Source organism: Pagrus pagrus (assembly GCF_965226575.1).
Source record: "Pagrus pagrus genome assembly, chromosome: 12".
Lineage (NCBI taxonomy): Eukaryota > Metazoa > Chordata > Actinopteri > Spariformes > Sparidae > Pagrus > Pagrus pagrus.
Window position 1 is genome coordinate 10,204,500 of NC_140196.1, and position 14,278 is coordinate 10,218,777.

Sequence of the window (14,278 nt, forward strand, 5' to 3'; positions counted from 1 at the left end):
GTTTGTGTAAATGCTGCCCTCTAGCTGTGATAATGGAGAACAAAACCACATCTGCATCTAAAAGAACTTTTTTATTTTTCTGCCTCTTCAGTCCCAGAACTTCTTCCCAGTTCTGCAGAGACTCAGCCCGCTCTCTTGCTGCTGCCCATAACGACGGAGCTCTGCCTTGCAACTGCGACAGGTCCGGCTCCACAGGGACCGCCTGTGATCCGGTTGGAGGACAGTGTCCCTGCAGGCAGCATGTCATCGGACGACAGTGCACAAAGTGTGCCACGGGATATTACGGCTTCCCCTACTGCAGGCGTGAGTGAAAGTGAGAGCTCTCCACTCTCTGACGTCTTGTTAGCTTATTTGTCCAAACGAAATCTCCCCTCTCTCTCCCCTCTGCAGCGTGTGAGTGCGGCCGCCGACTGTGTGACGAGGTGACGGGACGCTGCATCTGCCCTCCTCAGACAGTCAAACCAGCCTGCGAGGTGTGTCAGACTCAGACGTTCAGCTATCACCCTCTGCTGGGCTGCGAGGGCTGCGGATGCTCTCCAAATGGCATCAAAACCGACGCAGGGCCCGAATGTGATCGCATCACCGGACAGTGCAGGTCAGTGAAAAGCTCCTACCAACAAGGCTGCACAATGTTTAAGCTGGAGGTTAGAATTACACCGTGTACGGTTAGGTTGCAGCTAAAGATCATTTTTATTTCATATTAATCTGCTGATTATTTTCACAGTTAATTGATTAGTTGTTTAGTCTATGATATGTCAAAAAAAAATAAACGGACGTCTTCACATTGCTTCTTTTGTCCAACCAACAGTGCAAAACCCAAAGACTCTTCATTTACTGTCATAATGACAAAGAAAAGCAATTTTTACATTTAAGAAGCAAAAACCAGCAAATGTTTGACAACTTTGCCATCAGTTGATGATCAAAATATCTGGCATTTCATTTTCTTGTGGTCGACTAATCCGTTAATCGTTGCAGCTTTAGCATGTAGGTTTTTTCTTCAGGGCTGTAAACACACGTATTGTGCTCTAATATATCATTGTATTACTAATACTAATAAATTACTTCTTACTAAGTCACGTACAGTTCTTGTAGAAGAGCTGCAAAAGTAATGGATATCCTTTTCCAGAGCGTTCTCTCTTTCATGCCCTCTGTCATGATTTTTGAGTTGATTAAAAAAGGCTGGTATGTGAGGCCTGCAGCCTCTTAACGGTGAAACTGAAACACAACTCCAAGCCACTTAAAGTGATTGATGAGGGGATTAGTCCACAGTCCAGTCATGTTGATATAGCCTGTCTTTTGCCTGTCATGTCTTGATTTTAGTCTCAAAATCAGCTCCAGCACTCAGTTGATGTCTCTGTACATGAAGAAACAACTGAATGCATGAAGAAATAGCAGCATAAAGCACCAGAGTGTGTGATCGTGCTGTATTTACCTATCAACAAAAATCTTATAGTTGTACGTGTAAATGTTGTTTGTTTGTTCCTTTTGCTAATATAAATGTATGAACCACATATGACATCCAAAATTCTACTAAAGACAATGTGCCTTTTTATTTTAATGTAGCTGTAAGCCCAGGATCGGGGGGCGGCAGTGCGATCGCTGTGCTCCAGGTTATTATCGCTTCCCTGACTGCCTACCATGCAACTGTAACCAAGGTGGTGTCACACCTGGCGTGTGCCATCCAGACACAGGGCGATGTCTCTGCAAGGTGAGTCCCATTTCATCAGCTTGCGGATTCAAAGCTCCCTCTCACACATTTCTGTTCGTTTGGTCTTTTCTTTCTCTGACTCTCTCTCTCTCTCTCTGGTGTTGCTGCCATGTTTTGTAGAGAAACGTTGGTGGTGTCAGGTGTGATACCTGTCGGGAAGGTTCCTTCTATTTTGACCCCTCCAACCTTTACGGCTGTACAAGCTGCTTCTGCTTCGGAGCGACTGACCGGTGTCAGAGCTCCAGCAAGCGCAGGGGGAAGGTGTGTTCACTTTTCGTGCCCGTGCATGTCTGTGAATGCCTTTGGAAATGTTATGCCTGCAAAGCTTTTCTGGCTGGTAGCAGTTAAATGATGAATAACATCATTTATTAAATGAAGCTGAGTGTGTCGTTCTGGCAAACAGTTGATTCTTAATACACAGTCACCTCTGTTGTCAAACGAAATTAAGTTGCTTGCAATATTATGTGTATATTTATAAGTTATAAGCCCGTGGAGCTGCATATCACCTGTGTGTTGTAAAACTGTCCAGGTTTTAAGATTGCTTTTTCAATGAATGCCCCGTTTATTCGCCATTATTAGTATGTTGACATGCAGTCCTGGCGTTTGGAAAGCCCCGACAAGGAGGAGGTTTCCTCTGTGCTGAACACGGCCAGTAACACAGTGGTGGCAGACATCCAGGAGCTTTCTCCCACAGTCCAGACTCTACACTGGGTGGCACCAGCGTCCTACCTGGGAGACAGGGTGAGTCCAAGATGGGGGGAGAATATCATGACTACAAGAAAGCTGCTGTCAATAAATGCTAATGCAAATGTTTGAATATGGAAGCAAGCACTGTTTTTCCAGAGTAAAAGCTTTATGGTTGTTTTTATTGAAAAATAAAGCCAAAATAAAAGGGCAAAATTTCAAGAAAATTGAGTATTTTCTAGGCTTATTTTCCTTCTTTTTATTCCTCTTTTTATTGTATATTTTTTATTCTCAGTTGTTCCATATGATAATACTTAATTATTACTTCCACACTGTGAAAGAAGTCCTAGGTTGCTCTGAAGTCCTTTAAAGATAAGCTAACAGATAGCTCTGCTTTCCCCCCATGTCTTAGGTTTCATCTTATGGTGGTTTCCTCACCTACCAGTCCAAATCCTTTGGGATTCCCAGTGAGGGGATGACTCTGATGGACAGAAGACCTGATGTTGTGCTGACTGTGCGTAGTGCTACTAGTTTCTTCACTATCAGACATATCTTTTTTCTCATTGTCAGAAACACAGTTTATTTATGTAACTCATTATATCCCCCTAGGGTCAGGATATGACTCTGATCCACATGGCTTCACAAGTCCCACTTCCAGACAGGCTGTATCAGGGCAGAGTCCAGCTCCTGGAGGTAAAGCACACACCAGCTCCTCTGTTCGACTTAAATTAAGACATCACTATGTATTGATTTCAAATCTACCACATGATATGGAAGGGGATGAACACGGACTGAGTATTTCTTTGTTCTTAAAGCCTTATCAGTTATGTGGTCTTTCAGACCACCAAGTTGAATCCTGTACAAGCTGTTTATTCGATGATAAGATAAGTTTCTGTGAAGTAGATTTTGACCTGAAAGTGGGGTGAGTGAAGAGCTTTGAATGTCGAGAAGGAACTCTAAATGTGATTTCTTTTTAAGTTCACAGCTATTAGATTTCGTTATTTTTGGGTATGATTTAAATTTTCTTATGATAATGGTGCCAGTTGAAAGGTCATAGAGTCATCCCAACCTTCAGGATTCATCCACAGAGGACCATTTATTACTAATACCAAGTTTAAAGAAAGTTGGGTTCATTGTTGTTGAAATATCCACGTGTTAAACAGCTGGACAGATACTGCTCTTTTATACCGCATTAAAGGTCCCAGATTGTAGAAAGTGAGATTTCCATGTTTTTTTTTTTATTATATTAAAGCAGGCTTAGATGATATATAAATACTGTGAAAGTATCCAAAAAATGCTCAATCCACGGAGAAATCCAAAATGCCTGTATTTAGAAACTGTTGCTTTTAATGAGCAGTCAAGACCGACTGATTTGCAAAAACCCAGACAGAGCCGATGCAGATGCATGGTGGAAGGTTCCTGCTCAGGCCTGTGAGAGCTGACCAATCAGAGCAGGCTGGGCTTTTCTGGAGGGAGCCTTTAAAGAGACAGGCTCTAAAACGTGTTATCAGACAGAGGGTGAATAGAGGTGCTGCAGCAATGGACAGAACAAGAAAAATATTGTGTTTTTTTGACCAGTAAAGCACATTTCTTAATAGACATCCAAAATATAAGTATGAACCTGAAAATGAGCATAATACAGGACCTTTAAATCACAAAATAATGTATCTGTTGTCTCCAGGGAAACTGGCGCCATGCTGTCACGAACAGGCCCGTCTCCAGAGAGGAACTGATGATGGTCCTGGCCGGTCTGGTCGGCCTGAGGATCCGAGCCTTGTACTTTACGCAGAGCCAGAGACTGAGCTTAGGGGAGGTGGGCCTGGAGGGGGCTACCAACACGGGGACGGGCGGTCCTGGAAACACTGTGGAGGATTGCTCCTGCCCCCCTCAGTACACCGGAGACTCCTGTGAGGTGAGGAGTTTATCCCTCAACACTGCTGCTCTTTACTTTTCATTGAATTAAACAACGATTGCATGATTATTCACCTTCAACCCTTTGCGTCTTTTTCAAATCAAAAATTCAGTCTTTATTAAACTTGATAGGTTACAAGCAGATGTGGTTAAAAGAAACTCAAACAAGTGTAGCATCGTTGAAGGCTTAGCATGCTCGCAGTTATTCCTGTCTTGGGTGTGGACAAAACTTGGAAGGAATCCAGCTAACATCGGTATTGAAAAACGTATTTTTTCATGTCTGAAATCTGCGCAGGTGTGTCAATAAACTTGAAGAATATGGCTACAGGGTGGGGACATTTATATTATATTGTCGGGTTTGAGGAGTGGTTAGGAGAGATTATGAGCAGGGTGGAGCAAGGCCTCTTCTCATCTTCAAGAAGCCGGACCTCCTCCTCATATTTTTAGGGTGTCCTGACACGCCTGAGCAAAGTACCACACCCTATTCCTAGAGGAAAAATTCATCATCAGATGATCCTTAGGTGGAATGTACTGGAAAATACCAGCCAGAGAGCTACGCAGCTAGATTGTGTAGCCCCGGGCTGGGATATGTTGCACAATCACGCAGACATAATATTAGTGATTATACAGCTATAATCACTGGCATGGCTACAGCTCATAGTGCAAACAACCGTGATGTAGTTGCTAAGGAAAAGCTTTACTCAAATTCTTTTTATCCTGGGAATGTTGCCGGCTGGACTGAGCATGTTTGTTCTTCTCAGATCTGATTTGTGTACACATGATTGACGCAGCGCTAATTAAAAATGAGAACAGAGCAACCACTTATCTGAGGGGAGTTCCTCTTGTAACGGATCATTTATTAGTGGAGAGAAACCGTAATATCAATACAACTTTGAAATTAGTTTTTTTTTCCAGTGATCTCTGTTGCCATAGTTGCGGTTAGATGTCTGTGTATCCGTCAGCCATCATCAGACGGGGAGTGTTTTAAAGGAAGTTTGATTATACGCAGCCCGAGGCGGTATGACAAGGCGCCGCGCCTTGACACGTGGGGTGTGGCAGCTGGCAACACACTGTTACTCATAAACCTGAGTGTTGTTACCTCAGTGCAGGTAGAGTGTGTGCGTGTGTCTGTGAGGACAAATGACACACCCGATTGTGTCTGTTGTGTGTTTGGAGAGCGTGATTCAGGTGTGAGTTTGTTGTCTGAGGAGGTCAGACTTTCCTCCCAGTCATATATGCTTGCACAAACCCTGTTACAAACCACATATGCACATATATGAGTTTTATATTTGGATTTGTTTTTTAATAAGGATAGGCACTTGAGATGCAGCATTTAATGTTCGAAGAGAAAAGAAAGAACCCAGAAGTCATACTTTAAAAAGTAAAGATATGCTGTTAAAATATTATTTTGGTAAAAGTGAAAGTCACCCATACGAATAATACTTGAGTAAAAGTCTTAAAGTGTCTAATATGACATGTACTTCAGTACTAAAAGTACAAGTAAAAGTAAATTAACACATATTTACATGTATGTTTAAACTGTATGCTTAGTGTTGACTTGCCGTTATCATCAACCTGGACAATTATCGGATCTGATATTCAGCATTTTGCTGATTATAAGTAAGTAAGTAACGTTTATTTATATAGCACTTTTCACAGATAAAAATCACAAAGTGCTTCACAATAAAATAAAATACAACAGTAAAAACATAACAATACAATGCATAAAACAGTTTAAGACATTAACTAAAAGCCTGCTTATAAGAATCAGCAACGTTTTTTAAAATCTGATTGCGGTTAAAGTAGATGAATTTAAAAATGTGCTGCTTTGGCTCTGACGCAGCATGTAATCTGCAAAGTAACTAAAGTTATCAGATAAATGTAGTAGAGTAAAAAGTACAACATTTGCCTAAAAATGTAGTGGAGTGGAAGTATAAAGTAGCGTAAAATGGAAATACTCAAGTAAAGTACAAGTGCCACAAAGTTGTACTCAAATACCATACTTAGTTACACTCCATCCCTAAATTAAACACATACAAACAAAAACAACATTACACACACCTACACAGATTATATTACTGAATATAAATACACTGTTATATTTTCATTCAATTTAGAGAGGCTTTATCGCCGCACCCTGCAGCTTCAAGCAAACACAGCAGCATTTACAATATTGTGATTTTCCTTTTCTCTATTCAGAAATGATAAAAAGTGGATTTCCAGTGTGTCTCAAGCTATTTTGATTGTGTGTGTGCGAGGGGGGAGAGGAAAGGTGAGACAGCGAGCATGCATGTGTGAGCTTGTGCGCCTGAATACACTCATGCTGATCTGCAAGGCTGACTCAGGTGGGTGACGGGGCGTGTCCTCTCCGTGAGCATGAGCGTGTGTTTAAGAGGCTGAGGCAGGGCAGAGTGGAGCATTATTTCACACAGACTAAACAACAGGAATGTTAGAAACGCGTATGGATAGACGGCGGCACACGGGGATTTCGTTACAGACCCTGATATGTTGGACTTTGATTGGACTTTGCTGCGCTGGCCACAGGCCCTTCACCAGACGGGAGCGTCTCCGCCACGCCAGGCATCATGACAGATGGACTCAGAGGGTCCAGTACCCTTCACCTAATGACGAGGGAACTCAGAGGATAGTGTTTCCGTCAATGAACGATGAGGGTACCCAGGAGCAACGCTACCCCTCGGTACATGACGGAGGACAGAGAATTCAGTTTCCCTCTCTTGATGACAGTAGTGCCGGTTCTCAGATTCAGGTAAAAGTCTGATAGGATCCTGTTCTTAAGAGGATGTTGCTTCACTTTAGCTGTAGGATACACTTTTCAGGGTCTCAGGTGTGGCTTGTTAGATTGTTATCTCTGAAAGCAAAGGGCGCGCTTCGGCCCTTCACTGATAATTGTTAGTGACACTGGATTCAGGTCAAGTTCACTGCTGTGCACTTAATGACCAAACTGAGGTGTTGTCTAGGTAAAAAAGCTTTTCATTATCCTCCTGGGTTTTTTTTATAGCTAAATTAAAACAAATTCTGTGTTTACAGTTCATAAATATGTCTGCTCAAGTAGTAAAAAGTCAGGAAAACAGATTACCAAGTAAAGTAGACTATTGCGTTTAAATTGTATGAGCTAAAAAGTTGTAACAACTTAAAATCATTAGTCTACAAGTGTAGTAACAGGCAAAATAAGAAGCGGGAATGCCTTTAAACAATTCATAGGATTTTTACATCATTGTGATGAACAACCTTAGTTTTTTTATTTTTTATTTTTTTTTTTTTAGGTATTTAATTCACTGGATTAGCCAAAAAAATCTATAAAATGTTCCTCAGTTGTAATTTCCAGAAAAAAAATCATGAAATGTATATAACATTGCTTTGAAATTCAGATATTAAGTGGTACAACTGTGCGTACGAGTTGAACTTTTAAGTAATAATTTAAGATCAGGTAATCGGGTAACATGTTTTTTTTATTTATGTGTTGTCAACATCTAAATCAAACATCAAAAGGGTATCTCCCAATAAACACACAGAAACAGAAGACAACATTTTACGAAAGAGAAAGAAGAAAAAATATATAAAGACAAACAACAACAAAACGTTTCCTTTCCTTCATATTTCTGTTTTTTCTTTTCCAGAAATGTTCTCCTGGATACTACAGAGACAACAGCGGGTCTTTCCTGGGCCGCTGTGTGCCCTGCCAGTGCAACGGTCTGTCTGATGAGTGTGAGGACAGGACAGGGAGGTGCCTGGTAAGAAATGACTCTTTACCCTTATTAATGACATCGTGACCACAGGTAGAGCACAGATACCCTCACACACCTAAAACAAAGAGTGATTACATCATCCCAGCTGTGAGCCACAGTTTAGTCAGAGTCTAGATCTCTTACCTCCAGGCTACATCTGTGGGCCCACCACTTTGTGTTTGTTATATCACTACATCAAAAGCATTACGTGATATAGGTCCCTGTTTTCTCTTATGGCTCGTTATTTTCCTCGATGGGACGATGCGCCTCACAAAATCTCAGCCATCTCCTTTGTGTTACTGTTATGCAACACACTCAGGACCGGGCCTGTGTGTGCGATGCATTCATGAATCCACACCCCAGCAGCTCAAAGCAGAATGGACACTAGCGGGCTGAACACACACGCTCTGACGGATTGGCAGGGAGATGTCTCAGTTTTTTTTCCCCCCAGATGTTTTCATTCCTGTTTCAGTGCAATGAAAGACTGGTCGAGTTGGCACGGCGTGTGTGTAAAAGGCTGGCTGCAGTGAGCAGACAGTACTTGAGTTTTGTTTTTTATATGTTCTCTATCCGGTATTTTGCCTGTTTGCTCCCTTCATTCTTCACATATTGTTTACAAGTGGTTTAAAGAGTACATCCCGTCTTTTTCAGAACTGTCAGTACAACACAGCTGGAGACAGATGTGAACGCTGCAAAGACGGTTATTATGGAAACGCGGCCCAGAGGACATGCAAAGTTTGCCCGTGCCCATTCAGCGTGTCCACAAACAGGTAGGTACAAAACAGCTCCAAACAGCTTCAATATAATTAAATCAAAGTGCACGTCAGGAATTAAATCACGATCCTTCTATCAATGTGCAGTTTTGCAACAGGTTGCAGAGAGGTCTTTGGAGACTTCCAGTGTATATGCAAAGTGGGCTACACCGGAGACAAGTGTGAGAGGTGAGTCAGTTGAACAGTTACGCTGTGCTTTGGAATAATGTAGTCTTATTTCTATTTTACCAATCTGTCTTATTTCTCTTTCCCATAGCTGTGCTCCTGGTTATTATGGTGAGCCACTGGTGCCAGGAGGAAGTTGTCAGCCTTGTAATTGCAATGGCAATGGAAACAACTGTGATCCCAAGACTGGAGGTTAGATTCTTGACTGAACAATTCATTAATCCACTTAAATTACTGTAATTCCTTAAATAATGACCGGCTCCTTTACTATGGCAGGTCGTTGTTTGAGGCAGGCTTGTTTTAGAGCCTAGTATAATTAGCCTCGTTTTGAACAGCTGCCGTGTTAAAGTTACTGCTTTACTCCGGTTATACAAACTCAACACTTCCTGTATCAATTTCAAATTAAAAACTCTTGGAGTGGACAGAAATCCTTCATTTCTTATGCAGGCTTTTATTGTGAAGCATTTGCAGGAACGTGATGTAGAAAACAAGGTTACCATACTGCACTTGAAATGTAGCTACTGCCATCTTGTGGCATGTGTATATTAGTCCAAAATACAGTTTGGCTGCAACACACATACACCTGGAGTGAAATCGGACAAAAATACTTAATAATATTACAATACTTTACAAATAATATGGCAGCCATCAGGAGGTCCGGTCTTGTTTTTTCCTCGGCTATTATTTGGGACCATGCTAATATTTGACAAGCGTTTTTTAGTTGTGGAAATATGGCATTTCAGCTCGGTCATACTGTTTTTAAATTCATATGCACCATCATGAATTTCATTAAAATGTTCTTTTTTTCCCCAGTTTGCAGGAACAGACTGGAGCCAGGAGACACAAACACTGATGAGAACTGCCAAGGTAAATTGATAAAAAAAAAAAACTGAGGCCTGACGCTGTGACATGTAGTTTGCAATAAATTGAACATGATCCTTTGCTAATCCAATCGTCTCGTGCTTTATTCCAGAGTGTGACAACTGTGCCCAGACTTTACTAAATGATCTGGAGAAGCTGGATGATGAGATGCAGAGGATCAAGGCTAAACTGGACAACGCTTCTGCCAGCTCCTCCTCTCAAGAAAGGCTGAGGGAGCTGGAAAAGGCTGTGACGGACACCAAGGTAACGTTTCGGTGTGCTGTGAAAGCCATAAATTCTGTGTAGGCACAAAAGTCAAGAAATTATGCCAAATCCTGATGCAAAATGAATGACCACAGGCACAATGAGATACAACGTTTGATTTTTTTTTATTATAACTTGCACTCTGCACGTCTGCTTCCTACACACAAACACTTTGGCACAGGATGGGTGTGTGCTTGTTTAAACATTTGAGATTCCTGCTGATAAGCAATCTCAGTGAATTTTGTCCCACAGCCTGTGTGTCGACACGAGTTAGGGACCACACCACTGCATGCCAGCGTTTGTTGCTCCGATCCGTCGTTTCTCATTCTCTCATAATCTCAGCTGTTACATCCACTTCATTTGAGTGTGCATCCATGAGACACAAGTAATTCCAACGGCACCATCTGAAAAAAGAATCAAGCTCTGACACTCCGCCTACAGCAACCCATTTTGACTTTGTGCAGCTTCATTTACATTTCTGCTCCTGCCCTTTATTTGCAGAATCTTGTCAACAAATTCAGCTCTGCCATCAATGACGAAAAGTCCAGAGTCAGCCAGCTGGAAGAGGACACGATCAATCTGTCAGATGACATCAGCACCCTCAAAGACAAGGTAGAGTACTGGAGACAAGGCCTCAGCATTTTAATAAAATGTCAACACGGAAAAATGAGGGTGTAAATGTGCGTTGTCCATATGTATTCCTTATTTAGGCAGATAAACGGGCCAGTGAGGCCGACAAGGCAGTGGAAGGTGTTGAAAAAACCCACAAGAAGGCTAAAGATCTGGACTCGGAGATTCGAACCCTACTCAAGAAAATCCAAGGTAACGCGAAACCTCAATTCAGCACCACAACACTGTCTTAAAGTCTTTTAACCTCCGACTTTCCTTTTTTTTTGCATGTATATAAAATTCATCAGCAGATGTAGTATGTCTTGTCTCCAGTAAAACCTGATGTCACTGACTGTCACAGCTGAAATATTTGTTTTTGTGTGTTTGAAGCTCTGCTGAAGCAGCTGAACGACGCAGACGGCAGTGGTACCAAGTTGCCCAACGAAAACATGGAAAAACTGCTCAAAGATGCTGAGCGCATGGTGCAGGAGATGGAGGACAGGAACTTCACCCCCCAGAAGACGGCGGCTGAGAAAGAAAGAGATGAGGCCAAGAAACGTAAGATACTTCAGTAAATTCCTCCAAAACCATAATCCCCGATTAAAGTTACTGGTCAATAACATTTCCATTCACTATTCTATTCTATTCTATCTTCCAGTGCTTGACTACATCAAGGCCAATGTGAGTAAGCAGTGTGACCAGAACGAGGCTGCGGCAAAGAAGATACGGGGCCTTCTGGAGGGTTTCGAGGACAAGCTGAAGGACCTGGACGAGGCTCTGAAAGACGCGACGAACTTGGTGAAAAAAGCCAACAGCCAGAACGGACTCAATGCTCAGGCACTGGAAAGACTGCAGGTACTAACTCTCAAGTAGTTAATCAGTTATGAACAACACGTGGGCTTGTTGGTTAATAGTTAGTAAGGAAAGAAATGGTGATGAGGATCGTATGTGCACACAAGACAAGCGTCCTGCGGTACTGTGTAATCTGAATTGACCCGTTTTCCTCTTACAGAAACGTATTGAAGACTTAAAAAAGGAGCGTAAGAGAGTTGAGGACCAAATGGCCTTGGCAGAAGATGAGCTGCAGAAGACAGAGGATTTGGAGAGAATGCTAACCGACAGCAAAACAGTACGTATGACAAACTCCATGTTCTTGAGCCCAAACATTTTGACACACGTAGCCATGATATAATGAGCAGCCTCATCTCTGGTCCCGCACCAGCGAGCCGTCGGGTCCTAACATGCCGGCTACTCAGATAGCAATCAGGGGTTTTTTGCTCGTTGTGCCCTGAGGTGATGTAAATGGCATTTCCTGCTCCTATAGATGATGATATAGATATACCTGCCCTTCTCCTCTATAGGAATACGAAAAGCTGGCAGCACAGCTGGATGGTGCCAAGACTGACGTGATCAAGAAGGTGAATGAGATTTCCAAGGCGGCAGCCAAGAAGGACATTGTGGAGGCTGCTGAGGAACACGCTAGGAACCTCAACAAGGTGGCAGAGGATCTTGAGAAGTAGGTCTTTTATGCACACGATCTCATTACAACCTGAGGTCTAATGTGTGGATTTCAGCGATATGTCTGATTGTTCAGTGCAACTCAAAGCTGAGATTTCGTACATCTTTTCTCCATGTGTCTTGGGTTTTATTTCCTCTCCTAATTGTGTATTACAGTACTGTTAAGAACGCAAGTGGACGTCCTGAGGTGCGTAACGCCAAAGACGCTATCGATGCCTACAAGAACATCACAGATGCAATCAATGCTGCTGAGGCTGCAGCTAATGAGGCCAAAAAGGCAGCAGACACCGCCTTGAACGTAAGCCACAGACTTGATGCCAAAAACATGAAATACTTATGATTAAAAAGCCTTGAAAATATATATAAAAAAATGTTTAACCAAGTAGTTTCTTCTTTCTTTAGAATGTAAAAAACCAGCAGCTGACAGAAAGAGCAAAAGACCTGAAAGAGACTGGTGAAGACCTACTGCAGAATGCAAAGGATGCAGAGAAAGACCGTGAAGGTAATTCAGCCCTACTGTTAAACTCTTGTTTTTAAAATAATCCAAAAGCTCACTAAGTCACTAATTCTTGATTTTCTATAATAGCTGCTCAAAAAGACCTCGCTGACCTGACGAAGCGCCTGAAGAACGCTGACGAGAAGAAGAAAGCTCTTCAGACAGACCTGCTTGACGCACAGAACGCATTAAATGACGCCAAGAGAGGTAGAACTGGTCCTTATAGGATTAGCATGACTGTTCAGCTGTCTCTCAGTCGATTGCCAGAGTTCATATTTATTTTCCTTTGTATCAGATGACATCGCTAATATGATTGACGAGGCCAAGAGGAAGGCAGCTGCAGCCAATGGCACATCCAGCGACACTATGGACAAACTGAATGACATCAAAAAGGAACTGGACAAGATCAGTGTCGCTCCTGGGAACTCCAACCTGGGTGGTGTGTTGAATGATGTGGACCAGACAGGTGAGATTTTGAACAAATGTCTTGAGACATATCAAGCTTGATTTTTAACTTTAAGGTACAGAATAACCAATTACATTACCTCGTGCCCACAGTGAAGAACTTGCTGAACACCATCCCATCTCTTAACGATAAGATCTCAGAGGTGGAGAACCTCACCTCGCAGTTCTCCCCCATCAGCAACATAACTGAGAACATCAAGAAGATCAAGGACCTGATTGAACAAGCCCGTGACGCAGCGAACAGGGTGAGGTCCCGCTCTCTGAATACACCCATCCATACGTACCCTATTTGTCCTCCATGGGTCTAATTTCCTTTTTTTCTCCCTCCAGGTTGAGATCCCGATGAAGTTCAAAGGCGATGGTCACGTGGAGCTGCGTCCGCCAAAGAATATGGATGATCTGAAGGCCTACACAGCTTTATCTCTGTCGCTGCAGAGACCAAAAGGCAGGGGAGATGGAAGACGCAGACGCAGACAGACAGAAAAAGAAGACATGTTCGTGTTGTACCTCGGCAACAGAGATGTAAGTGACTGCAAATGCGTACGTGAATGTTTTGATAAAAGTTTGTAATTGCGCACCAAATTAACAAACTGTGTCTTGTAGTCAACTAAAAACTACATTGGAATGGTCCTGAGGGACAACGTGCTGTACGGTGTGTACAAGCTCAACGGAGTCGAGTACGAGATGAAAACGGCTTCCATCACCAAGTCTCCGTCTGAGCCGGCCACGTTCGACGGAGTGGAACTGCGCAGGTAAACTGAATTCAGTATAAAGTTCATTCTCACTTCTCAATCTTCTGTCACTTTCTACGTAGCCCTGTCTGCATTTTAAAGTGATTTGTGAAGAGTGTGATCTGATGACAATGTGGATATTTTTTCCCCCGTTATGATTTAGAATTTACCAAGATGCAGAGATGGTCCTCACCAAAGATATCACCTCGGGCAAACTCGGTGTACAAGCAGGAGGCAGCAGCCAAGGAGATGAGAGCCAGAACCTGCTGGACCTCACGCCCAGTGACATGGTTTTCTACGTTGGCGGCTACCCTTCCAACTTCTCTGTAAGCAGCAAGGAAATAACA

At 42.6% G+C, this 14,278-nt stretch overlaps 1 protein-coding gene across 2 annotated transcripts in view; it reads left to right on the forward strand.

Moving 5' to 3' along the window:
* The window catches only part of LOC311267250 (laminin subunit alpha-3-like), a 60,670-nt gene that overhangs the window by 35,415 nt on the left and 10,977 nt on the right, over positions 1-14,278 (forward strand). For both annotated transcript variants that reach the window (XM_084370206.1, XM_084370207.1), the window contains exons 33-60: positions 92-303; positions 391-595; positions 1,564-1,708; positions 1,829-1,969; positions 2,288-2,449; positions 2,805-2,906; positions 3,002-3,085; positions 4,074-4,304; positions 7,942-8,055; positions 8,701-8,819; positions 8,910-8,990; positions 9,079-9,179; positions 9,801-9,854; positions 9,961-10,112; positions 10,614-10,724; positions 10,823-10,934; positions 11,112-11,279; positions 11,380-11,576; positions 11,734-11,850; positions 12,083-12,237; positions 12,396-12,537; positions 12,642-12,741; positions 12,826-12,942; positions 13,031-13,201; positions 13,294-13,445; positions 13,531-13,722; positions 13,804-13,952; positions 14,095-14,257. In XM_084370206.1, the coding sequence (XP_084226332.1) occupies positions 92-303; positions 391-595; positions 1,564-1,708; positions 1,829-1,969; positions 2,288-2,449; positions 2,805-2,906; positions 3,002-3,085; positions 4,074-4,304; positions 7,942-8,055; positions 8,701-8,819; positions 8,910-8,990; positions 9,079-9,179; positions 9,801-9,854; positions 9,961-10,112; positions 10,614-10,724; positions 10,823-10,934; positions 11,112-11,279; positions 11,380-11,576; positions 11,734-11,850; positions 12,083-12,237; positions 12,396-12,537; positions 12,642-12,741; positions 12,826-12,942; positions 13,031-13,201; positions 13,294-13,445; positions 13,531-13,722; positions 13,804-13,952; positions 14,095-14,257 (3,949 nt within the window). The remainder of the gene's footprint in view (positions 1-91; positions 304-390; positions 596-1,563; positions 1,709-1,828; positions 1,970-2,287; positions 2,450-2,804; positions 2,907-3,001; positions 3,086-4,073; positions 4,305-7,941; positions 8,056-8,700; positions 8,820-8,909; positions 8,991-9,078; positions 9,180-9,800; positions 9,855-9,960; positions 10,113-10,613; positions 10,725-10,822; positions 10,935-11,111; positions 11,280-11,379; positions 11,577-11,733; positions 11,851-12,082; positions 12,238-12,395; positions 12,538-12,641; positions 12,742-12,825; positions 12,943-13,030; positions 13,202-13,293; positions 13,446-13,530; positions 13,723-13,803; positions 13,953-14,094; positions 14,258-14,278) is intronic.